Source organism: Littorina saxatilis, linkage group LG4, assembly GCF_037325665.1.
Source record: "Littorina saxatilis isolate snail1 linkage group LG4, US_GU_Lsax_2.0, whole genome shotgun sequence".
NCBI lineage: Eukaryota > Metazoa > Mollusca > Gastropoda > Littorinimorpha > Littorinidae > Littorina > Littorina saxatilis.
This window is the reverse complement of record NC_090248.1, coordinates 43,681,436-43,707,572: the sequence shown is the minus strand read 5'-3', so window position 1 is coordinate 43,707,572 and position 26,137 is coordinate 43,681,436. Positions and strand designations below refer to the sequence as shown.

Genomic DNA, 26,137 nt, shown 5'->3' with positions numbered 1-26,137 from the left:
CCCGCTCAAGACGTTCCAACTTATCAGTAGTGTGGTGTTCTCGTCATATGGGAGGGTCACAGGTGCACACATACTTGTGGGAACAAAGCAGAAACTGGTGGAGAAATGGCGTCGTTTATTCAACCATGATTCTTACCCAGAACCCTTTACCCCATAATACGTCATGAATCTTGCACATAGGCGATTAAATACACATTTCCATGACGTCATAACATCACACGGGTTCTGTGTGCTGATCAGTCTTTCAAAGCAATCCATGTTGTACTAACATTTCCATGTGCTTTCTGACCGGAAGTTCTGGTTCCCCCAACAAACCTTATGACCTTCACCTCGGGACTGTTAATTATGCTGGGTCATGGGGTGCAAGTCGTGAATATATGCACAGAAATGCTGCTATGGTATCCTTGCAACTTACCACTCCTTTGACTATTTGTTCGCCAGGTGTGAGCCAGGAGACGCTAGACTACATGGCTAAACACGTCAAGGTGAAATACGAGGTAGTGGACAACTTCAGAGACTCGCTCAAGACGTTCAGCTGCCAGGTGTCGCTGACCAACACGGGGGACAAGCCGGTGCCCAGCAGGGGATGGGTCATCTACTGGACACAGCTCAACCTGCTGGAACCCAACCACCACCCCTACCCTGAGGGCTACCTTCTGCCTGACTATGGCATACGCTTCAAACACGTACAGGTTGGTTCGGTTCACATGCTTTTATCATTTTCTGTGAAATTCATCTTGTACTTATTTGATCATTCTTGCGAGGCGCCAGCATACTGCAAGCGAGTTTCGTCGACATTTTTAACCACTAGGTCGACGTACTGTAAATGTAACGTTTTGTTTTGTCATAAATTAAACATTCCAATAACCTACACTCTCTTGTTTTATATATAAAACAAGAGGCGAAGCCATCAAGGCTCACGTAAGAAATCGACAAACAGTAACACAAACTCAATCAGTCCGTCACACATACACACACACACACACACACACACACACACACACACACACACACACACACACACACACACAGAAAGAGCATAGGTGAAACTGTGCAAGAAAGCGAGACACTAGATCTAGATCTGTCTGTCTGCATGGCCATGTAGCCTACTTACAGGACACGACTGCCAACTAGTCTCGGCGCGCTCAAAATAATAATGACCGAGACTTTCAGTACTTCCTTCGCGTGACGTCTAACCCTCTTACGTCATAATGTGACGTCAATGTAATGTGACGTCTTCAAATGTTAGAGTTTCTACCACAGACATACACACACACGCACGCACAAACACACACACACACACACGCACAAACGCACAGACAGACAAAGTTATGATCGCATAGGCTACACTTACGTGAGCCAAAAATTGGGAGCGTAACCAGTCTATTTGTTATTGGATTTCAATTTTGATCATTTATATTTATATGATTATGGACACAATCTTGTGCACTGGTTTTTGGCTCACGTAAGTGTAGCCGCGATGATAAACTTTGTCTGTCTGTGCGTGCGTGCGTGCGTGCGTGCGTGCGTGTGTGTGTGATAGAAACTTTAACATTTCCGAGTCTATGGATAAAGCTCGCATAAAGATTACGTCTCGGTCAAAAGTGTTTGACGTGTGTGATAGAAACTATTTGAAGACGTCACATTATGACGTAAGAGGGTTAGACGTCACGCAAAGGAGAAAGGAGTTACTGAAAGTCTCGGTCATTGTTATTGTGAGCGGGCCGAGACTACTTGGCAGATCGAGGGTCTCGCTTTTTTGCACAGTTTCACCTATGGCTATGCTTACTGTGTGTGTGTGTGTGTGTGTGTGTGTGTGTGTGTGTGTGTGTGTGTGTGTGTGTGTGTGTGTGTGTGTGTGTGTGTGTGTGCATGTGTGACGGAGTGATTGAGTTTGTGTTACTGTTTGTCGATTTCTTACGTGAGCCTTGAAGGCTTCGCCTCTTGTTTGTTTTGTTTTCTGTTTGCTGTTTTGTGGACGCATTTGTGCTGAGGGGGTTAAGAGATGATTCTCAGTTTGCGTCTCAGAGATAAACAAAGAAACAACAACCGGGCACTTCTGTCTGACAGAAAGTGGTCGTCGATAGATTAATATCTATGATATGTTAGCACTTTCAACTGTCTTCGTGACTGCAAAACGCAATTTGTTTTAAAACTCCGAAACGCAATTTGTTTTAAAACTCCGAAACGCAATTTGTTTTAAAACTGCCCCAAAAAGGAACTTTGAGCGTAAAAACGGTCGTTTGCTAGACGAATAGTGATGACTTCAACCTCCCAACAGCTTCTTGGATACAGGTAAGTTCAGAGCAAAACGATGCAGTTTGAATCCCTTTGCTTTTGTGCAGAGATTATAATGTTTTTGTATGTAGCCTATCTACACGCCAATGATAAGAGGCAATGGCCTATATGATAAAAAGCACAATCCGCCTCGTTAAAACAGTTCGTCTCGCCGTCTCAGGTCTTGTCAGGGTTTTACATAGGATAAGACCATCCCTACACTTGGTCACATACCAACAATGAACAGCCTGGGTGTTACATAGGATAAGACCATCCCTACACTTGGTCACATACCAACAATGAACAGCCTGGGTGCTCTCTGTGCACATTTATTTTAATTTTTAATTTTTATTTTTTCATAAGGAATACATTTTGCAAAAACGCAGTGATGATTTTTTTCGGAGAAAAAAAATTCATAACAAATATGTCCAACTTACCACAGCAAGCAGTAAGGGTGTTGATTTTCGGTATGTGACCAAGTGAAGGGATGGTCTTAACCAATGTTACAGCCTGGCCACATCTGAAACAATAAGGTAAGCTGCTTTCACGATGCGGAGTGGGCCTTACACCATACAGGCCACTGTCTCTTATGATTGGTGTGTAGATACATTCAATAAGTTGGCCTTTAAACAATCCCATTCCATCCAATCCCAGGGCGGTCAGTTCAGCATGGAGCCTGACGAGGGCTTCGAGGAGGTCCAGCCCGGAGAAACTCGCGTCATTCGCTTCCTGTCGGAGAACTACTCCGTCTCTCGCACCGACACCTACCCCAACTGGTACCTGGCGGCTCCGGGACTCGAACCCAGGACAATCGTCAGCACGGCGGGCGAGGAGCTGGACTGGGTGGGCGACTTTGACGCGGAGAACAAGTGGAAGCGATTCAACTACGACATCCCTGAGGCCAAGGCCTATGATCGTTACGACCCGTACACTGCTGGCACTAGGTGGGTCGATTTGATTGAATTCTCAGAGTTTGGATTTCTGTCGTTTTCTTGCCTTGTTTCTCTTGGGGGACTATGTCACTGTAGTTGTCCAGAACGGGTTAAGAGTGGAGATTTTTCCGATCTCCCAGGTCAACTTATGTGCAGACCTGCTAGTGACTTAACCCCCTTCGTGTGTACACGCAAGCACAAGACCAAGTGCGCACGGAAAAGATCCTGTAATCCATGTCAGAGTTCGGGGCACGACTCTGTTGCTGAAGGCAGTCCTTAATTTGTACCGAAAACTCAGTGCTAAAGCTTTGTGCGGCCAGCTTCGCGAAGTATACTTCGCATCGTCGACTTCGACCAATTAAAGACAGGCTTGACGCAAACATGATCGCCCATAAGCCAAACCTTAAAACAAAATTCTGTTTTGTTAGCTTTTTTCCCTATTGTTCATGTTGGTCTTCATTACAGTAATGTGAAAACTTCATGTTCTTCCCATAGCTTCAAACGACAGCCAGCGGTTCTCTCGGAACCCTTCACGTATTGGGTAGAAACTTTAATACAGAATCGAAAATCGTAAGGACATGTCCCTCCCTCTCCCTCCCTCCCTCGATCTCTGTCTCTTTCTCTCGCTCTCTGTATGCAATACTCAATATTTTGTGTTTCTGTACCGTTGTTCTTGTTTTAGTTTTCATTGTCGTTGCTGTTGCTGTTGTTTTGATTGGTTTAAATATTATGCATTCACAATGTCATGTCGTCCGCCATATTATTCTTTTGTTTCTAAGAGCGTATTTATAAGTTCATCTTGTTGTGCTCCTTTATTACATCACACACTCCATGGCTTTGTGTTTATGCATCTTAATAAAATACTGTTTAAACCATATGTACAACCGAAAATGGTAAGGTCTGTGGCTTAACGCGTCAGATATGTTTGTTGTGTAGATACTCAGTGAACGAGGTGGAGGACCTGGGAGGCCCCAAGAAGCACGTGATCCCCACGCCGGCCGAGATGAGCGTGACGGAGGGCAGCCACCTGCAGCTTAACACACGAGACTGGGCCATCTTCGCCCCCGCCAAGTTCTCCAGTGAGGCCAAACTCCTGGGAGGTAAGCTTGGGATGCGGCTGCAACAGGGATAAGGGTAGAAGAGGTGGTGGTTGGGGTGGTGATGGTGATGATAGTGTGGTGTTGGTGTTGGTGATGATGTTGGTGATGATGATGATGATGATGATGATGATGATGATGATGATGAAGAAGAAGATGATGAAGATGATGACGACGTCGACGACGACGACGTCCTTGGCACTAATAGAGATAACAAAGCCAGAGTAGTTAATAGAGGGAATAGTACGACAAGTGTCATAAAAAAAAACGTCACAGGCAAACAAGCTAATCGCGGGAGCCGTCGTTTCTTAACTCGAAGGGAGACGAAACAAGGAACTTAGTCGATAAATATCGACAGGGGGCCGACAAATGGTTTAAATGGGAAATGTGTGTATATGGGTGTGGGTTTGAAACAAACAAACAAACCAACCCATGTGAACCCCGGGCCGCAGGCCTTCGATGTAGTGATTGAAAAAAAGGATGTTCTCAAATGGTTCAATTCTCATTTGGTCTGATTCTCAAATGGTACCGGTATACTCCCCCCCCCCCCCCCCCTGGCCGCAGGCCTAGGAGTAAAATTTTATAGACACTGACCTTCTTCCCAGGGGTCATTGACCCAGTTTTAGCTATGAGAGGTGGTTCGCCCAGAGGCTGTAGAGTATACTGGGGCGGTCTCTTTGATGTCTTGAGAGGAAACTTGGCCAGGGTAGTACATGCACCAGAACTGGTGGACACCAAGGACAAACATGAAATCGAAGCAGTTTGCTTTCAGAGGGAACGGTCGTCAGCAACTCAAACTTCTCTGTTTTCTTTTTTTTTTAAATCTGACTTTCTTTGTGGCCCCCTGACTCCGCCCCCCTCCCTCTGTAAGGACCCCCCTCCACAAGGACCGATTTTTGTCAACATTTTAAAGGTCGCTAGAGAGGGGTTCCACTGTATGACCTAACCGCTACTGGCAGACGGCCTCAATCTTCACGCGCAAAGACGAGATTAATAGGTGCTCGGTTTTGGTATTTTGAATTACATTACATTAAACCTTTGTTGGGTTTCATGGTCATGGCAACAGCCATAATAATATTACATGATGTATAATATCATATTTCAGCATATGTGAATTACATGTCATCATACTAAACTGTCATACATTTTTATTCCTACATTATTCTGATTGATCACAACCAAACCTACTATCATTGGACACATCCAAATGCAAGCGCCTGTTCTTGACAATTTAGATCAGTGCAATTTCCTGGGTCGGGCTTTGCCACAGACACTCACGGTTTGGCCTGTAGGTAAAATGTACAATGTATTTTCTGATTTGTGCACAAAAGCTTTTTTTCTTTTTTCTTTTTTTTAACATAACAATGTTTAATGTCACTGTATGTTTAAAAGACCATGGTCATATTTGTAAAAAAAATGTTAAATTAGAAAATAAATAACATTTTGGTTCATGATTTTTCCTACACCTGTGCTAAAGATAAGAAATAAAAATGTCGGGTATATAAGTCACTCAAATACAGCTAGGTATGAATGGCTCGGTTTGAGTTTGTTGCAGTTGACCCTGCACAAAGCGACATATCATGTTTTTGTTGAACAATTTTGACGTCACCCCTCCCATAGGGTGACGTATTTCACAACTTCCTGTGTTACACAAACTCTGTGATGACCAATTTTGACGTCAATTTAGGATTTCACAACTTTCTACAGATGAACAATTTTGACGTCACCCCTCCCATAGGGTGACGGATGTCACAACTTCCTGTGTACACAAACTGATGACGTATTTCACAACAAAATGGCGCTGCCCATGGTCAACCTCGAAACTATCCGTATAGAATGGGGGCGTCCTCGCCCCCATAATGACTTTTCAAGTGTTACGGAGGAACGTTAGGTCTATAGACTGCCAGGCACATTGCAAACCGACTGTCAATTCAGTCACGGTATGCACTCAACATTAATGTTAACAGTCTCAGGGCTTGGAAACATGAATACACTCATGCTGGAAAAAGAAAACAAAATGGGTAACGCTGTACTGTATGGCATTTAGCTTTCCCAAGTGAGAAAGCAGCCCGAATTTCCATGAGGGTAATCTCACAGGACTGTATGTAGGGGAAGGGCCCCTAATATGGACCACTTTTTTGCTGATAACTAGCTTGTTTTCTTGCGAAGAAGTTTCATTTTGTGGTTGGTAGTCCTTCTCTCTTAGTTTAACAGTTAGGCCTAATTAGAGTGAAATAGCTTTGATAGACCTTTAGCAAAAATTAAATACAGAAAAAATCACAAATGGTCCATATTAGGAGCCTGGACGCCCAATATGGACCAGTGAAGCGGCCTTCACGAATCACTGTAAAAAGCCCCCTATACTTCAAAACAACATGATACAACTTAGTGTGCAAGTCAGACTAATTCAAATATGCTTTAGATTTAGCTGTTTCGGGTTGATGAGAGCATTATTTGAAGCACACCAGGAAACTGAAGAAGCTTATCAAAAACAGAGTGAAAATAAGTGAAATTATCAACTTCCAAAAAAAAAAAAGACTATTTGTTGTATTTTTTTGAAATCTCGAGGGCTAGTTATAGGTTATTTTCAGCAAGCTTCTTAATCAATTAATCAATTGCCTTTAGTTTTTATTTTCTTCGATTTGTTGAAGGTGGTCCATATTAGGGGACTCACACATACTTTGAGGTTTTGCTATTATTTTTTGTTTGCAGTAGAAACTCGGGGTACACACTGTTAAAATGTAACAAATACTGTCTTAGCTGTCATATATAGCCATTTTTGTGTTATGAAAGCTTTGGCTGTGGACAGAAACGAGTCCGGTTTAGGCGGCAAATTTAGAGTGAAGCCTGCCAAAAGTGAAAAAAAGCGAAAAAGCCTAACGGTTTTGAGGTTTGTGTTTCTGCAACTGTTTTGACATGTGCAACTTATCCAGAGAGGGTGAATAAAGCGAATGAAATTGTTTTGAACGCTCTAGCGCCGTTAGTTTGTCAGAACAGGAGGTGGTCCATATTAGGAGCCGGTCCATATTAGGAGCCTTTCCCCTAATCTTATCTTTATCCTTGCACAGTTAGTACTATGAGTTCTGTATATTTCCTCAGTGTAAACCACAGTTACAAACAAAAGCTGGCATCGATACATGCATATCTTACGGAGGGAAATGTAACTGCTATGTCTGCTTTCAGAACGCCTGGGGATCAACGTGGTGAACCGAAAGCCAAAGAGTCACGCCATCGTGTTCAAATCTGCCGACATCCGGGTCACAGTGGAAGGGAAGCAACTCAGCGGCCCCGAGGCTTACTCCCTGACAGTGGATCCCGCCAAGGATATGGTAGAAATCAGGTCGCTTGAACCTCAGGGCGCATTCTATGGCGCCATGAGCTTGCTCAACCTCAAGGACGAAGATCACAAGGTAGCTTGGATTTGATTACAAAGCATCCCAGAAGAGGGGTCTGTCCCATATGATTTTCCTTTTCGTAACGACCACCTGTTTATAACTTAAGGAACACTTTTCGTTAGTCACTTTGGTGGCGTTATAGACAGGATTTGCTGTACCAACATACATTCCTTTAGGCTTCATTCTGTGCGCTGCCCTGTCCACCCCAGGTACCCGAGGCGAGTATAGTGGACGCCCCGCGGTTCGAGTACCGCGGTCTGATGCTGGACGTGGCGCGCAACTTCCACCCCATGGAGGACGTGCTGAGGCTGCTGGACCTCATGGCCCAGTACAAGCTTAACAAGTTCCACTTCCACCTCACGGACGACGAGGGATGGCGGCTGGAGATCCCTGGCTTGGAGGAGCTCACCACGGTCAGTAGTCGGGACGGATAAGCTTGGGAGTAATGAGATAAAAGAAAATAAATTAAAATCCAATCTAATCTGATCCAATTCGATCCAATCCAATCCAGTTAAATCCAATCCAATCCAATCTTATCGAATCCAGTTCAATCCAGTCCAATCCAATCATATTTTATCTGATCCAATACTACCCAGTCAAATCCAATCCTATCCAATCCAGTCAAATCCAATCGAGTCCAATCATATCCAATCAAGTTAAATCAAATCTTATCCAATCCATTCAAATCCAATCCAATCTAGTCCATTTCAATCCAGTCAAGTCCAATCCAATCCAGTCCAGTCAAATCCAATGAAATCTAGTTAATGTTATTAACTCCACATGACAAATTGCAGTGATGGTGCATAAAAGAGACGAAAAACTACAAAGTTATGATCACATAAATACATGTACACATACTCACTTATACACTTATTATGGACTAAATACCTCACTGTATACAATTACTCGCACAGTTTAAGATGTAAAAGACTCATACATATCCCTGCATGTACATACTAAACAACGAATAAGCAAGGCGACAAGCAAGCAACCGAACACATGCAGCACATCACAACAGCAATATATCAGTCACGAGAAGCTTGAACACTCTCATGCAGCACATCACAACAGCAATATATCAGTCACGAGAAGCTTGAACACTCTCATGCAGCACATCACAACAGCAATATATCAGTCACGAGAAGCTTGAACACTCTCTTGCAGCACATCACAACAGCAATATATCAGTCACGAGAAGCTTGAACACTCTTATTTCGTTTCTTCAAACATTAGGTTGCAGGCCGGCGGTGTCACGATCTGGCCGAGACGGAATGCCTGCTGCCCTTCCTGGGCTCTGGGCCCGCCCCTAACCCCCGGGGGTCTGGCTTCTACACTATTCAGCAGTACAAGACCATACTCAAGTACGCTGCCCGCAGACATATACAGGTAAGATGCAGCCGTTTCATTAACCGGAAGTGGACATGCCGGGTCACGGTCACGCCGCCATTAAGGCCATGGGGGCACGACTGCCACAATACATATCAGTTTCATTTGTTTTGCTATCATTAGAAAATGTTGCTAGCTTTCCACTTGGAGGAAGCGACCCGAATTTCCCCACGATGGGACAATAAAGAAATGAAACGAAAATGAAAAAGAAATAAAATGAAATCGATTGTCTCACGACTGCTGTATATCGCCCCTTGAATCGCACCAAGACGATTGCTCCCCTGGAGACCATTTTCTCAGATTTTAGTTTTTACATTGTTTTAACTAAATTCTTTCGGCAGTCAAGGGGTTAAAATGTTTGTTTTGCAGTAGTGTAGGTTGACCACGTACGGTGTATCTCGCGGATTTTGAACTTCAGGGGAAAATGACAAGAATTTTATTTTACAATGTAAAGTAATAATTATTCGCTCCGACTGAGTTCCCAGTTAGTGTATTTCTTCGTATGGTAACCTCAAAACAGGGTACCAAATATACTTCTTGCTTAATTAAGACAGAGTCGATGATAGTTTCTCAGACTTGTTGTATTTATATACAAGTTTGTATCATTTCACAAGCCTTCCATTAACATTACAGCCACTTCGAACACTGTGTGACCCTTTGTTCAGATCAAGCTAAACAAGTCATCCTTATCTAGTTCTTACTTGTGATTTAGGTGATACCGGAAGTGGACATGCCGGGTCACGGTCACGCCGCCATTAAGGCCATGGAGGCACGACGAAAGCGCTTCCTAGCGGCCAACAATCACACCGAAGCCAACAGGTTCGTACTGGGTTTTTTAACACAACAACTAAACATCGATCTCACCAGAAACTGACAACAGTAACACTTTCTAAGTTCTTTATCTATTCCACAATTGTTTGTCTGTCATTTAAAAGACCACTGGGTGGACTTACCTGAGAAAATAATGTTTTATTCGGTCATAAATGCATTCCAATAACTTAACATTCTTTTTTTTTGGATTCTAAACATCGATCGTTTGTACTGGCAGATCAACCAATTGGCATGCTCTTGATGTTCTCGTTAGTGTTTTTCAACAAAATACCGTGGGGATAACACTGGCTGAGAACAAAACTTCAACTGACTGTGAAATACAAAAACTGAAAGCTTATAGCTTGTTGTTTATTTTAAATGTTCTCATTGTGTATTGTACCAATTAATGGTTGAATATAACACTGTTTAAACCAAATGATGTTGCATCTGGTTTAAAATTACCCGAAATATAATATCAAAATTAAAGAAGCTAATACCCATTTCGGAAGACGGTCCTAGACATCAAGGCTGGATGAAAATTAAAAAACCCAAAAAACTTCGACGATGTGACGCATACCTCAACAGGTAGCAAATTCGTCCAGTTACAGTCACGGGTGTATTATGAAAATTGACAGCATCCGCATGTGCTTTCACAGGTTCGTTCTTGTGGACGACGACGACCCGTCATGGTACAAGTCCATCCAGCTCTTCCTGGACAACGCTGTCAACCCCTGTCTCGACTCCACCTATAACTTCGTCACAGCTGTCGTGCGCTCATTGGTCGAGACACACGCTGACATTCAGCCCCTGAAAACGTTCCACTTTGGCGGTGACGAGGTGGCGAAGGGGGCATGGGATAATTCCACTGCTTGTAACACCTTGCTGACGTCAGGATTCGACTTCCGGAACTACAAGGATCTGAAGGAGTACTTCGTTAGACAGGTGAGTTGGTCTTACTGGTGAATCCTTCCATGAAGTCTTCGTTCTTCCGTGCAAAGTATCTATACTGAATCTACAAAGTAAATGTCCAACTTCACTCACCGTCCGCATGCACGCACGCACGCGCACACAAACACACGCACACTCACACACACACACACACACACACACACACACACACACACACACACACAGACGCACACACACACACCCACACACACCCTCAACAATAATATCCAACTAAACAACACCCCGCCCCCCCACACACACCCATACACACACAATCTGTACTCCCCACCCCTAAAACACTCACCCCCCCCCAAAAAAAAAACCCACCACCCCAAACCCCCACCCTTACCTTACACCCCAACAAACAGACTGTGTTTTGACCACTCCTAACCCTACCAGGTGTCCAACATCACGCACAACTACGGCCTTGACCTTGCTGCCTGGGAGGACGGCGTGATGCAGAAGGGCAGTGACCCCTACACGCGATCCGAGCTGGAGAACTCCAAGGTCTACGCCTATGCCTGGGACAACGTGTGGGAGTGGGGGGTGGCCAACCGGGCCCACAAACTGGCCAACAACGGTTTCAAGGTCAGTTCCAGGGCAATGTCAAGATTTAGCCACGTAGGTGTCACTGTGAGATTCTGTGTCACACTGAATGCATCTTTTTTTTTCTCAGTATGTAACTCAACTTCTACGGGTCTTTTTTGGTGATATCTGTTGGTGTAATTTACTGAATGAATCGAACAAAAACAAAAAAAGAACACTAACAAGAAACATTAAAGTTGGAACGTTTAGTTTTGTTTTTTGATTCTGGATTTTGTCAGTATGTCTGCTTTCGAATCTAAGACAAATTCAGTTTATTTTTTCAGTATGTGGCATCGTCACTTTCACGGAGCTAATTTAGGAGTATGCCTTCCCATTCCAGGTGGTGATGGCTCAAGCTACTCACATGTATTTTGACCACCCCTACGAGCCGGACCCGGAGGAGAGGGGGTTGTACTGGGCCCCCCGTTTCACCCACACCCGCAAAGCTTTCTCCTTCATGCCTACTGACCTTTATGCAAATGCTGACGTGGCAAGGTCAGGTGACCCCGTCAAGTACGACGACCTCTGTGGAGATGACGGGGAGGACTGCATCGAGCTGAAGAAACCTGAAAACATCGCTGGTGAGGAAAAACAAACACGAATGGTGGGTAATGGGAACGTTTATTATTGACAAAAAACACCCCGTTACATTTGTAAATGCAACGTTTTGTTTTGTCAATAATAAACGCTCCGATTACCTACCATTCTTGTCTTGTAATTCTAAATTTTGAAACGTTAGCAGCCTATCTGTTTTGGGATTTATCGCTGGTGAGGTTCATGAAATTTTGTTCTGTTGCAATAGACGATGTTCATAAATTACTCCAGCAAGACAGAATGGATTTTTTTGCACAAAACAAAATGTATCCCTAAATGACTACAACAAACAAAGCCACATGCTATGTACAAAAAACTACCACATACAAAAATAGACGAAATCCGAAAAAATAACTTTGACGGGTTTGTGTGGGTTGTGAAAGAGTGAATACCCTTGCTTTTTCAGGGACAAATAAATTTACACGTGCTCGTGTACACGTGTTCAGACACACCGCTCGCAGTCTTCACACAGTTTCTACACATAACCCCGCAATATATAACACGCCTTCTTCGTTATTGATTTATTTAATTCGTTATCTTTTGAGCTCATTTTGTGTCTCGTTCCATACCAACACACACACACACACACACACACACACACACACACACACACACACACACACACACACACACACACACACACACACACACACACACACACACACACACACACAGGTACCTTAACAACTGGATTAGTTTACCTACCAATGAAGAAAAACAAAAACACGGATACGAGCGAAAAAAGTCGTCTTGAGTCCGCCATGTTGTCAGCCGTGACAAGAAACAAGTGTGTACACTTTATCCACAGTGTTACCTGCGGCCCGAAGCCGTTGGCCCTTGATGATAACTGGGTTGTCAGAAAAGTAGTACATCAGCTAGGGAAAAGCCGAACATCTATAATGTACCGTATCTATTTTTGTTAAAAAAAAAAAAGTGGGAAGGAGTGATAGGCGGTAAAGGAAGAGTTAGTTAGTTGTTGTTGCTTTTTGGGTCCAGCGGACCATATGTGACCCTCCACCACGAAATGAGTCGCATGTCACCTTTGCATGATTTTCATATTTTTACATTTTCCTAAAGAGTTTTTTATGCTCTATCCAGTGGTGAAAACCGTTTTAGAAAAGAGCGAAAACTGTTTGAGTTATAAGCCTGTGACTAAGGTGCTCCTCCCACTGTTACCATACACTCCTCGGACTTATATTAAGCCTAGCGCAGAACCGCGCGAGGTGACATGCGACTCATTTCGTGGTGGAGGGTCACAAATTATAGGCCAAATCAGGACCCCACAACGTCAAGTTTAACATTACACATATTTAAATTAAACCAATTTTACTGAACAAAAGACAGAGTGGGTAAAGCATGCACTAAATAATGTGAAATCTTAAAAACGAAGGGAAGGAAGCGCTCTTAATGAATACGGCATGTGTAATAGCGTAAGTGAGAGGTGCGCGGATCCAAACTCATGGCACATGAGAGAAGAGCAAGCATTTAAATGAACAAGCGAATTTCATCCTTAAATTCCAAACAATGTTTGCTTATGTGAAGTTTAAAATACTCTCGAGTCAAGATAGTAAATGAACACACTTTCTCCTGACAACAGTTCAGCTCAGCGTCTCGGATGTGACAAAGCTTTTGCATAGGAATAAACCATGCCTCACTTGGTCACATACCACAAATGAACAGCCCGGGTGCTCGTTGTACATATTTGTACTATTTGGGGGAATTAGTCTTGTAGGTAGCGGGCCCGGTAGCTCAGTTGGTAGAGCACTGGACTTGTGATCGAAAGGTCGCAGACTCAGAGACAGTATCCATGTTCCACCCCCGTGTTACCACTGTGGCACGTAACAGACCTCGGTCATTCTGCCATAAGTGCAGGTGGCTGATTACACCTAAACACGCATACACCTGGGTAGCGCGACTCTGTTGCTGCTAGCTTTCCACTGGGAGGAAGCGACGCGAATTTCCCAGCGATGGGACAATAAAGTAATGAAAATAAAAATGAAAAAAATGCAACCACGGGGTTAGACAAAATTAATTTATTAACAAACGTCAACCCACCACGTCAAGCAGTCTGGGTGTTGAGTTTTGGTATGTGACCAAGTAGAGGGATAGTCTTATCCCATGTAACAGCCTGGCCAGATGTGAAACGATGAGCGTTTTATTTTCACTAGAAGTAGTGTGATTTAAGCAACCCTTATATCCAATCTTTAATGCAGTATTTACAAATCATGAACATCAAATGAACTGCTAGACCCGTTCTACATTTAGTCAAGTTTTGACTATATGGCGTTGTCCTCTTAAGCGCAAGCGCAACTGCGCTATACTTGCTTGTCATTTCAAGCGATCAGCGGACCGGTACGCTTCAGTTTCATGTGAATGTGTCTGCGCTTTCTCACTTTCTCTTGGGGGAAAAAGCGCGTTAAGTTTCATTCTGTGAGTTCGGCAGATTGACGAAATGTATTAATTTCGCTTCACGCGACTTCTTGATTCTTGATTTGGAACGGTCTTGAGCAGTCTATCGGGTTCGGACTTATGTTTGTGGGAGGTTTGGAATGACCAGTGACAGGGGCATACCGGGTGACAAGTTAAATCCCACCCTTGACCTTCCCGTCTTGTGTCCTCAGGTATCCAAGGTCACCTATGGAGCGAGGTGATCCGCAGCAGACAGCAGGCGGACTACATGCTCTTCCCGCGTTTCTTCGCCCTGGTGGAGAGAGCGTGGCACGAGCCGGCCTGGGAGCGAGAGACGGAGAACAACATGACGCGCATCAAGAAGCGAGACGAGGACTGGGCGGAGTTCGCCAACACGCTGGGCTACAGGGAGCTGGCCAGGCTGGACAGACAGGGGGTGGAGTACCGCGTCCCTCCCCCCGGGGCCAAGTGAGTCAAGGGTCAAATCGCTCCAATGTAAAGCGGTCAGCAGTTTGCCTGAAGTTTAGAGGAAATCGCCACAGCTAACTAGATTTGTATCTGCCTTCTTTTTACAGCGAATGGCCATAGCATGTCCCATCTTGGTAAATTTGACCTGAAACTACTTCGATGTTAAAGAACGTACGTACGTTCGTACGTACGGACGAACGAATGAACGAACGAACAACAAGAACTTGCCTTACTATAAACTCAGTTTATTTTTTTTTATATTTTGTTTTAGGTTTGGCGGTTCTTTCTCCCACACATGTGCATTCTATGCGTGACGTGCATGACTATTGAAAGTTACACTTTTTATGCTCAGCTTATTGAATTAAATTTCCAATTGCCCTCTCTATTTTTGTTCGAGTCATTGATACAACAAAGCCAAAATGAAAAGAATAATGGTCCGTAGACCGGATGACCTTTGAACAATAGACGCATTCCAAAAATAACTCTGCCGGCTCTGTATGGGTTGTGAAAGAGTGAATGCCCTTGCTTTTTACTAGGACAAACATTGAAGAGGCCAATCATCAGCGAAGGACAGGGCCGGACTACCGGGGGGGTTATGGGGGTTGCGCAACCCCCCCCCTAGCCTAAACATGTACCTTACTTATTTAATTTTTTTTATTATTGCTTATTTTATGCCGTTTCATGCAAGGAGCGACCATTTTCCTATCTCAGAATATGACCTACCCGTCAGCTTCGCCCCCTGACCCCCATAACGAGGGGGGGGGGGGTGGGTTCTAGGGTTTCCGGACCCCCCCCCAGCCAAAAAATAAAAATATTGAATGAGGTATGCATTTCTTTATTTTACATTGAGTTTCAATTTTTGGGGTATTAATCAGTGACAAAATCTGCTGCCTGAAACTGGTAATGATCATCCTCAGAATGCACCAGATTGCACCATTTTGCATCCTTTTTTTGAAAATTTTCCGGGGGGGCATGCCCCCGGACCCCCCTAGCAAGCTAGGCGCTTCGCGCCGTCGGCTCGGCGCTTTGCGCCTTCACACCCATATCTTCACAATATACTTTTGAAAAAAACCAGTCATAAAATGAACTGATCCGCCCCTGCCGCCAGGGGGGACATCCCCCTGGGCCACCACTGGCAACCCCCCCCCTCCTCTTCGCCTAGTCCGGCCCTGAAGGATGTGTCGGAACACGTGGACAGGACCACATGTTATTAAGTTATTTGTCAGAGGGAAAGCAAGGGTATTCACTCTTTCACAACTCCGACGGAGTTATTTCCGAAAATCGTCTATTGATGTCGTTTTAATCACACTAGCCAACATGTCTACCTGTTGCAGAATGTCCCAAGGCAAGCTGGTGACCAACGTTCCCTTCCCCGGTCTTAAGGTAGAGTTCAGCGACGATGGTGGCGCCACCTGGTGTGAAACCTCGGACGACATGCCCCTCACTTCCGGTACCACCATTTTGTTGAGAACGAGGTAAGAACAATTCCGGTTCGGACAGTGGACACTGATGCTTTTTGCTGACACTGCATGCATCTTTATTTTCTGGGTCGGTTAATTCGGCGGAGTGATTTGGTCTTCGGAAAAGTAGTTACTATGATGTAGTTTGAAAGTAGTTACACACGGGTGTTGTATTTTGTCGGAACAAAGTTGTATTGAACTGTGTGTGTGTGTGTGTGTGTGTGTGTGTGTGTGTGTGTGTGTGTGTGTGTGTGTGTGTGAGAGTGTGTGGGTGGGTGTGCATGTGTGTGTGTGTGTGTGTGTGTGAGTCAGTGCGTCTGTGTGTTAGAGAGAGAGAGAGAGAGAGAGAGAGAGAGAGAGAGAGAGAAAGAGAGAGAGAGAGACACATACACAGGCAGATACAAAGAGAGAGAGAGAGAGAGAGAGAGAGAGAGAGAGAGAGAGAGAGAGAGAGAGAGAGAGAGAGAGAGAGAGAGAGAGAGAGAGAGAGAGAGAGAGAGTATATACTCCATGTGAAATAGCAATACATGCTCCGTGTACGAACAGGGCCATGCCATTACTTTACTGATCTTTCTGAGAGTACAATTAAGGGACAGTTATACAAGCAAGCAAAGCAACAAAGACACAATTGCTGTACATGCTAAATGTTGTATTTGTCTGTCCTTCAGGTCTGCATCTGGTGGACGTTACAGTCGACACGTCCAAGTGAGAATCGACGCTGCCAACTCCGCACAGTCTCTCGTAGTTACGTCCCTTGTCATACTGTCGTCTGCATTTTCTCTCCTTTTCAATAAATTTTTTCTTTAGATTATTTTCATAGTAGTTTAGACGGTGATATGTGTGCGATGTCTTTGTCATTGTATTTATTGTTTATTGTCTTTCAATTGCATCGTTCTTTTCGTGTATGTCTGTATGTTTCCCCTGTGATTATTTGTTTCATTTGCCATTGAAAAAATAAATGTGATTTATATATAAATTAAAAAAATCGAATGTACAATTTGAGTGATTGTGAGAAACTGGGATTGAAAACTCGGTGACGAATATAACGCATCTAAGTTTGAAGTTGTATCAAATTTTGAACACACTCACACACGCACGCGGCTTACACGGACAGACACACAGACAGATACACAGACACACGCACGCACACACGAACACACGCATACACACAACTGCGCACTTGCACGCACGCACGAACGCATGCACACACACACACACACACACACACACACACACACACACACACACACACACACATAGATACAGAATCGCGTCTACAACGTTGTCGTTCAGATCGTGCGTCTGACGTAACATTTACACAAAACGACAATGGGGATTTTAAACTAGTACTTTTACGCAACAAAGCACGCTCACACACACGCACTCATAGAAGGATACAACACACTAACTCACACCCACACACACACTCACACACACACCCATACACACATACAGATCCACACACACACACACACACACACACACACACACACACACACACACACACACAACCACAACCATAAAATTCATGTGACAAGAAGTTCCTTTTGGGTGTCAAAAACCGAAGGCAAGTTTTTTTAATTTCATAGGGACAAAAATCACATATTTTTTAAAGAACACTTGGGGTTTAACAAATTTAAAACTAGCACCCCTATTACACAATAACAACAATACGTTTTCCATATAAGGTACACATAACATTTCACAGAACGTATACATAATCCTTCGGTACAAAATTATGAAAAAGCGCAGCCAGCTATAACAAACAAGGGAGGTGGATGGGGCAGAGGCGGTAAGAGCTAACGAAGAGCGCTGCTGCGACGCGGGCGCAGGTAAAAAGCCAAGTGAGCGGCCCACTGCTGGTCAGTCAACATACCTGACATGAGCTCACAATTTAAAGGCACAGTAAGCCTCCCGTAAACCATCACAGAGCTCCCCGAGCGTCTAAATACAGTACAAGCATACTTCCATTTGAACGCTCACCGAACGGGAACATCCTGGCTGCTTTCTGTCGAGCGTGAGACATTTTCCAAGAATTTATTTTCGTGGACTTGCTCCTCTACAACAATGGCGCCTCGTTTTGGTGCTGGACCTAACTTTTAAAATCTAAATAATAAATTGACAGCTTGTTACACAAACATTCTTTAATCATGAAAGAATTCATTTTTCATCAAGACAAGATCAGAACAATTCGAAGTTGTGAAAGTTTAAAAAAAGAAAAGCCCGGAAGCAGGGTCACGCAAGGGTCGTAGCAGACGACGGCCCGGTTTATCAGTGCAAATCGCCGTTCCTCTCAACAGTCAAAAGCCATCGCTAGAGTTCTTGTGAACCACAGCCGTTGTTTCGTGCATAAAAAACGTGCTATTGTAGATAAGCTCACGTCGAGTCGCATTCAAATGACTAACTATGACGACTGCATTGTGAAAAGGGGAAAAACTGGATCACACGGGTTCACGATGGCTAAAGGGTAAGATAAACCACGCAAAAATAAATTCTTTGAAAATTGTTCGCTCTTTACGGAGGGCACCTAGGATGTTCTCAATTGGTGAGTGTTTAAATGAAATGGTGTTTGTACTGTGTGTAAAAGCCTGACCGTATCTGTGATGGTTTACGGGAGGCTCACTGTGCCTTTAAGACAAAAATGCACCATAAAAAGCATGCAGACCGAGGGGTTGTGACTGGTGGTACCCACCAGCCACAGGCACAGTAAAACAAGTGTTTAAATTATATTTATACTAAATAACACTTAAACTAGTACTTTTACGCAACCAAGCACGCTCACACACACGCACTCATAGAAGGATACAACACACTAACTCACACCCACACACACACTCACACACTCACACACACACACCCATACACACTTACAGATCCACACACACACACACACACACACACACACACACACACACACACACACACACACACACACACACAACCACAACCATAAAATTCATGTGACAAGAAGTTCCTTTTGGGTGTCAAAAACCGAAGGCAAGTTTTTTAATTTCATAGGGACAAAAATCACATATTATTTAAGAACACTTGGGGTTTAACAAATTTAAAACTAGCACCCAATAGAAAGGGGCGAACTTTGAGCTCCTACCAACCCAAAAGAACGTGGACGGGAGTTTACTTGGGCAAGGCCCTACAAAAAGTTACTCTGTAAAAATCTAAGGTGAGTTGAGGGATCTGGTCTAGGTAAGTAAGATAGGCAGCGCTCTGCCAGTCCCCCATGGCTTTAATAATCTCGCCTGGGACCCCACAAGAAAGTGCCCAGGTGGCACCACCCCGCCTGAAACTATGGCTAGTCACATCAGAACGACCCTCCATGACGCACTTGAGGCGTTTTGCAAAGGCCTGAGCAGAGAGGGGGAAGGCCTGGGACTTGGCTCCAACAGACCCCACTTTCCGAAACATACTGACAACAGCGGCAACAGGACACAGGGGGTGGGGATCGAGGGCTGGCAGGGTTATTTTTTGCACTCGTTCTTTAAACTGGTTGTTTTTGACCAGCAAACTAACACAGACAGAGACAAGGGGTCCCGGTTCACAAGAAAACGACAATGGGGATTAAAAAATAAATCCTAACAACGCCAAAAGACTCTTACAGACACTATAGATCAAGCAAATGCTTGTGTGTGTGTGTGTGTGTGTGTGTGTGTGTGTGTGTGTGTGTGTGCGTGCGTGCGTGCGCGCGTATGTTCGTGAGTATTTATGTGTGTGGGTGAGTTTGTGTGTGTGTGTGTTGAAAGTAGTGCTGGGAGGGAGGGGGGGGGATGTTGGTTCCAGAGTATGAAACCAGAGCAAGAATGGTGGTACCAATTCTGAATTGAGAATGTTGCCAGAGTAAAAATTTGTGTTGCCAGCGAGAGAATGGTGGTTCCAGAATGAGAATGCAGAGCAAGAATGGTGGTAAAAGTTGAGAATGTTGTTGTCAGAGTAAAAACAGTTGTGCCAGCGAGAGAAAGCAAAGCGAGAATGGTGGTACCAGAGTGAGAGTGTTGTTGCCAGAGTAAGAATGTTGGTACCAGAGTGTGAATAGTGTTGCCAGAGTGAGATTGGTGGTACATACTAGAGAGAGAATATTGTTGCCAGAGTAAGAATGGTGGTTCCAGAGTGAGAATAGTGTTGCCAGAAAGAGAATGGCGGTACATGAGTAAGAATATTCTTGTTAGAGTGGGAATGTTGTTGCAAGAGTGAGAATGGTGGTACCAGACCGGTACCAGAGTGAGAATAGTGGTACCAGACCGGTACCAGAGTGAGAATGGTTGTACCAGACCTGTACCAGAGAGAGAATGTTGTTGCCAGAGTGAGAACGTTGCTGTCGTTGCGAGCCGGACACTCTCCAACCCTGACTGACAAAAAGACCCTTGGTAGACAGTTTCAAATTCACCATTGAGACTGCCTGCCCAGCTTCTGGGCAAAATCGTCAAAAAAAGTGTGTCAGAACATGAGGAAAAAAAGTTGTTCTCACTTTTGCCTTTGTCCTTCTGACGGCGGGGATGTAGCTCAGTCGGTAGCGCGCTGGATTTGTATCCAGTTGGCCGCTGTCAGCGTGAGTTCGTCCCCACGTTCGGCGAGAGATTTATTTCTCAGAGTCAACTTTGTGTGCAGACTCTCCTCGGTGTCCGAACACCCCCGTGTGTACACGCAAGCACAAGACCAAGTGCGCACGAAAAAATCCTGTAATCCATGTCAGAGTTCGGTGGGTTATAGAAACACGAAAATACCCAGCATGCTTCCTCCGAAAACGGCGTATGGCTGCCTAAATGGCGGGGTAAAAAACGGTCATACTCGTAAAATCAGTTCCACTCGTGCAAAAAAACACGAGTGTACGTGGGAGTTTCAACCCACGAACGCAGAAGAAGAAGAAGTCCTTCTGACACGCCCCCCCTCTTTTCCTCTCCTCCCTCCCTCCCTCCCTCCCCGGCTCCCACCTTTCACGTCACTGTTGGCTACTGGCTACCGGACACAGTTTGATCCTAGCTTGAGTGTCAATACTGTCGACCTCTTACCCCTAATGCAGAGCCGCCATCAAAACCAAACAGACAATACAAGAGCCGCCATCAAAACCAAACAGACAATACAAGAGCCGCCACCGAAACCAAACAGACAATACAAGAGCCGCCACCGAAACCAAACAGACAATACAAGAGCCGCCATCAAAACCAAACAGACAATACAAGAGCCGCCATCAAAACCAAACAGACAATACAAGAGCCGCCACCGAAACCAAACAGACAATACAAGAGCCGCCACCGAAACCAAACAGACAATGAAAGAGCCGCCATCAAAACCAAACAGACAATACAAGAGCCGCCACCGAAACCAAACAGACAATACAAGAGCCGCCATCAAAACCAAACAGACAATACAAGAGCCGCCATCAAAACCAAACAGACAATACAAGAGCCGCCACCGAAACCAAACAACAGACCAGGAGTAAACACACACACACACACATACACACACACACACACACACGCGCGCGCGCGCACACTGTGCTTCTCCCACTTACCTAGTAGCTGAGTTTACCATGGCTTTACATACTTGCAGGGAGCAGTAAGCAACTGAACATTCATCAACAGACCCTACTTCAGTATGGAGTGTATGTCTTGTTGTGAGAATTTGGAAAAGGTACAAAAAGTCGGAAAATGTCTCCATGCAGGCTATTATTAATAGAATAAAACTCGAGAGACTTTTATATTCATATAGGATGTTCCTCACAGCCCAATGATATCTTCACATATTTAAAGGTTAGCTTGTTGTGTGGTCCCAGGTGTTTCTACTGTACTATAATGCCACCCCATAATCTTCTGAATAAAATCTTGTTTAAACCAAATATTCAATCATCAGGTATTGCAGGTAATGTTAAGCATGTCATTAGTGGGCTCTTAACTTTTACGCATTGCTCTCGCTGCGTTCGTTTTTAAGCATACCAATTATATGGGTCTTATTCTAAAACATTATTTTTTTTATTAACATTACATATTTGAATAATGAGGGAATGTTGGATCGAAGGAGTGGGGGTGGGGTGAGGAAGGGAGGGGGGGGGGCGGAGCGGAGGGGTCTGGAGTGGAAGGGGGGGGGGGGGGGGCAGGGGGCAGGGACACGAGGAAATCATTGTCATTGCTATAATTTTCGTCGTAGTATATGCATCTTTAATTGCTTGTTATATGGTGTAATATACCGCATGGTCATTTGTACACGTAATATGCCAAAACATCATTTAAACAAAATAATTATGGACCACCTAGAGGAAACATTCCTTGCAGTTATCAACAGTGTCATCTGCTGTAATGTACCATAATTATGGTTATCTCTACGCACAGAAATTATATATACAACACTATAATAAAATAATACTCTGTCTCGACTTAAAGGCACAGTAAGCCTCCCGTAAACCATCACAGAGCTCCCCGAGCGTCCACATACAGTACAAGCATACTTCCATTTGAACGCTCACCGAACGGGAACATCCTGGCTGCTTTCTGTCGAGCGTGAGAAATTTCCAAAGAATTTATTTTTGTGGACTTGGTCCTCTACAACAATGGCGCCTCGTTTTGGTGCTGGACGGCTGTTATGAATATTCAATACCGGAAATCACGCCCGGACAGTAAGCCTCCCGTAAACCATCACAGATACTGTCAGGCTTTTACACACAGTACAAACACCCTTCCATTTGAACGCTCACCAAACGGGAACATCCTAGGTGCCCTACGTAAAGAGCGAGCAATTTTTAAAGAATTAATTTTGCAGATTGTCTCGAACACTTTTTGGACCCATCCTGAACTCAGGTCAAAAATGAGTTACTTCCCTTCGGGTCTCATTCTATCGATGTAAACTGGCCATAGCCATGGATCGATGATTATCAGAATGTTTTTGGACCGTGGTGCGTTTTTGCGCTAGACCTAACTTTTAAAATCTAAATAATAAATTGACAGCTTGTTACACAAACATTCCTACAAAAGAATTCTTTTTTCATCAAGACAAGATCAGTACAATTCGAAGTTGTGAAAGTTTGAAAAAAGAAAAGCCCGGAAGCAGGGTCACGCAAGGGTCGTAGCAGACGACGGTTTATGCATATCGCCGTTCCTCTCAACAGTCAAAAGCCATCGCTAGTGTTCTTGTGAACCACAGCCGTTTGTTTCGTGCATAAAAACGTGCTATTGTAGATAAGCTCACATCGAGTCGCATTCGAATTACTAACTGACGACTACATTGTGAAAAAGGGAAACTGGATCACACGGGTTCACGATGGCTCAGGGGTAAGATAAACCACGCAAAAATAAATTCTTTGAAAATTGTTCGCTCTTTACGGAGGGCACCTAGGATGTTCTCAATCGGTGAGTGTTTAAATGAAAGGGTGTTTGTACTGTGTGTAAAAGCCTGACCGTATCTGTGATGGTTTACGGGAGGCTTACTGTGCCTTTAATATAGGACCTTTTTCCTCACAGCTAGCCACAGTGGGAAAGGCATGTGTTTGCTAACAACCTCCGCAATAAGTGATCGACAAGGAGTATTATCAAATACACTTGTAAGTGCTAGATAAACGGAGCAAGTTTCCTAGCAAAACATTCGCACGTGCGAGTTTTGCTTACCTTTCTGTGTCTCGCATAACATTATTGTATAGGAAAAGCCGGGTGGCATTACAAGGCCGCACCTTATCGTATATAAAATGCTGGACATGGGTCAAGAAATATTAAGAGAGATGGAAGTTTGAACGCATTTTGTAAAGAGAACCTGACGTGGACTGAGATTTGACCGGATACAACTGAGCCTTACTCGCCTTTTGAAGACGTTGTGGTCATTTTGTGTAAGTAACTACGTTTATGATGTATTCTTTGTTGTTATGTTTAAACAAGCGAACCCTGTCAAGAATATTTTCAGCGTGAGTTTGGGATTATACCCTTCTCAGACATAGTTTACATGTACTTTCACGTTTACTTCATGTTCACAAAATGTAAAATCTTAGTGTTTCATCTGTGATTTTATATATGATTGTGTATGTGTTTTGTTGTTGTTGTTGTTGTTGTTGTTGTTGATGGTAGTGGTGGTGATGTTGTTGTTGTACAGTTTGTTAAAAGCTGTTTGGTTAAATGGTTTGCTTACTGAAATAATCACTGCCTACGTTTCCTTGGGTTTGTCCACTTCGAAGTGTACTTGCAATGTAAAAACGAAACATGCTAGCAAAAAGAAAGGAAAACAAGTCGCGTAAGGCGAAAATACAACATTTAGTCAAGTAGCTGTCGAACTCACAGAATGAAACTGAACGCAATGCAATGTTTCAGCAAGACCGTAGCATCGTCAGTCCACCGCTCATGGCCAAGGCAGTGAAATTGACAAGAAGAGCGGGGTAGTAGTTGCGCTGAGAAGGATAGCACGCTTTTCTGTACCTCTCTTCGTTTTAACTTTCTGAGCGTGTTTTTAATCCAAACATATCATATCTATATATTTTTGGAATCAGGAACCGACAAGGAATAAGATGAAAGTGTTTTTAAATTGATTTCGAAAAATAAATTTTGATAATAATTTTTATATATTTAATTTTCAGAGCTTGTTTTTAATCCAAATATAACATATTTATATGTTTTTGGAATCAGCAAATGATGGAGAATAAGATGAACGTAAATTTGGATCGTTTTATAAATTTTTATTTTTTTTTACAATTTTCAGATTTTTAATGACCAAAGTCATTAATTAATTTTTAAGCCACCAAGCTGAAATGCAATACCGAATCCCGGGCTTCGTCGAAGATTACTTGACCAAAATTTGAACCAATTTGGTTGAAAAATGAGGGCGTGACAGTGCCGCCTCAACTTTCACGAAAAGCCGGATATGACGTCATCAAAGACATTTATCCAAAAAAATGAAAAAAACGTTCGGGGATTTCATACCCAGGAACTCTCATGTCAAATTTCATAAAGATCGGTCCAGTAGTTTAGTCTGAATCGCTCTACACACACACACACACACACGCACAGACACACACACATACACCACACCCTCGTTTCGATTCCCCCTCGATGTTAAAACATTTAGTCAAAACTTGACTAAATGTAAAAAGAGAAAAATTAGTTTTCATTCTGAACTATAATGTAGACTAAGCGTGGACATACACGCAAACTTACTGATATTCACAAACAAATTGACAGACCGGCACGGTGGCCTTGTGGTAAGGCGTCCGCCCTGTGATCGGGAGGTCGTGGGTTCGAACCCCGGCCGGGTCATACCTAAAACTTTAAAATTGGCAATCTAGTGGCTGCTCCGCCTGGCGTCTGGCATTATGGGGTTAGTGCTAGGACTGGTTGGTCCGGTGTCAGAATAATGTGACTGGGTGAGACATGAAGCCTGTGCTGCGACTTCTGTCTTGTGTGTGGCGCACGATATATGTCAAAGCAGCACCGCCCTGATATGGCCCTTCGTGGTCGGCTGGGCGTTAAGCAAACAAACAAACAAACAAATAAACACATTGACGACCTTAATGCATGAAATAGGCGAGTTTTAAACAAATTAAGCGAACGCTTCATGAGAGCATGCTATGAAGCAGAAATTAGTTCTTTTACCCAAACCTACATGTAATCCCACTAATACGTGCCATAAGAAGGAAGGGTTTTGAAAAAAACAGTGCGCTCTAGGAGACGAAAAAGATTCAATGCACCTGTGAGTGAAATCGGATTGCGACACGACAGTTTTAACTGCCTCAACTCCGGATACGCACAAGTGTTATAACATTTGAAACTTAGATAAGTGTAAGTGCTACGGGGTGT

General features: G+C 43.8%; 1 protein-coding gene across 1 annotated transcript in view; it reads left to right on the top strand.

The window, feature by feature from the left end:
* Positions 1–17,358, top strand: part of LOC138964818 (beta-hexosaminidase-like) — a 31,792-nt gene extending 14,434 nt beyond the window's left edge. Inside the window, exons 3-15 of the mRNA XM_070336854.1 lie at positions 442–692; positions 2,932–3,221; positions 4,146–4,309; positions 7,490–7,716; positions 7,911–8,114; positions 8,935–9,087; positions 9,800–9,906; positions 10,554–10,839; positions 11,245–11,433; positions 11,771–12,011; positions 14,646–14,901; positions 16,236–16,376; positions 17,030–17,358. Of these exons, the coding sequence (XP_070192955.1) occupies positions 442–692; positions 2,932–3,221; positions 4,146–4,309; positions 7,490–7,716; positions 7,911–8,114; positions 8,935–9,087; positions 9,800–9,906; positions 10,554–10,839; positions 11,245–11,433; positions 11,771–12,011; positions 14,646–14,901; positions 16,236–16,376; positions 17,030–17,168 (2,648 nt within the window). The 3' untranslated portion in view covers positions 17,169–17,358. The remainder of the gene's footprint in view (positions 1–441; positions 693–2,931; positions 3,222–4,145; positions 4,310–7,489; positions 7,717–7,910; positions 8,115–8,934; positions 9,088–9,799; positions 9,907–10,553; positions 10,840–11,244; positions 11,434–11,770; positions 12,012–14,645; positions 14,902–16,235; positions 16,377–17,029) is intronic.
* The last annotated feature ends 8,779 nt before the right edge of the window (positions 17,359–26,137 follow it).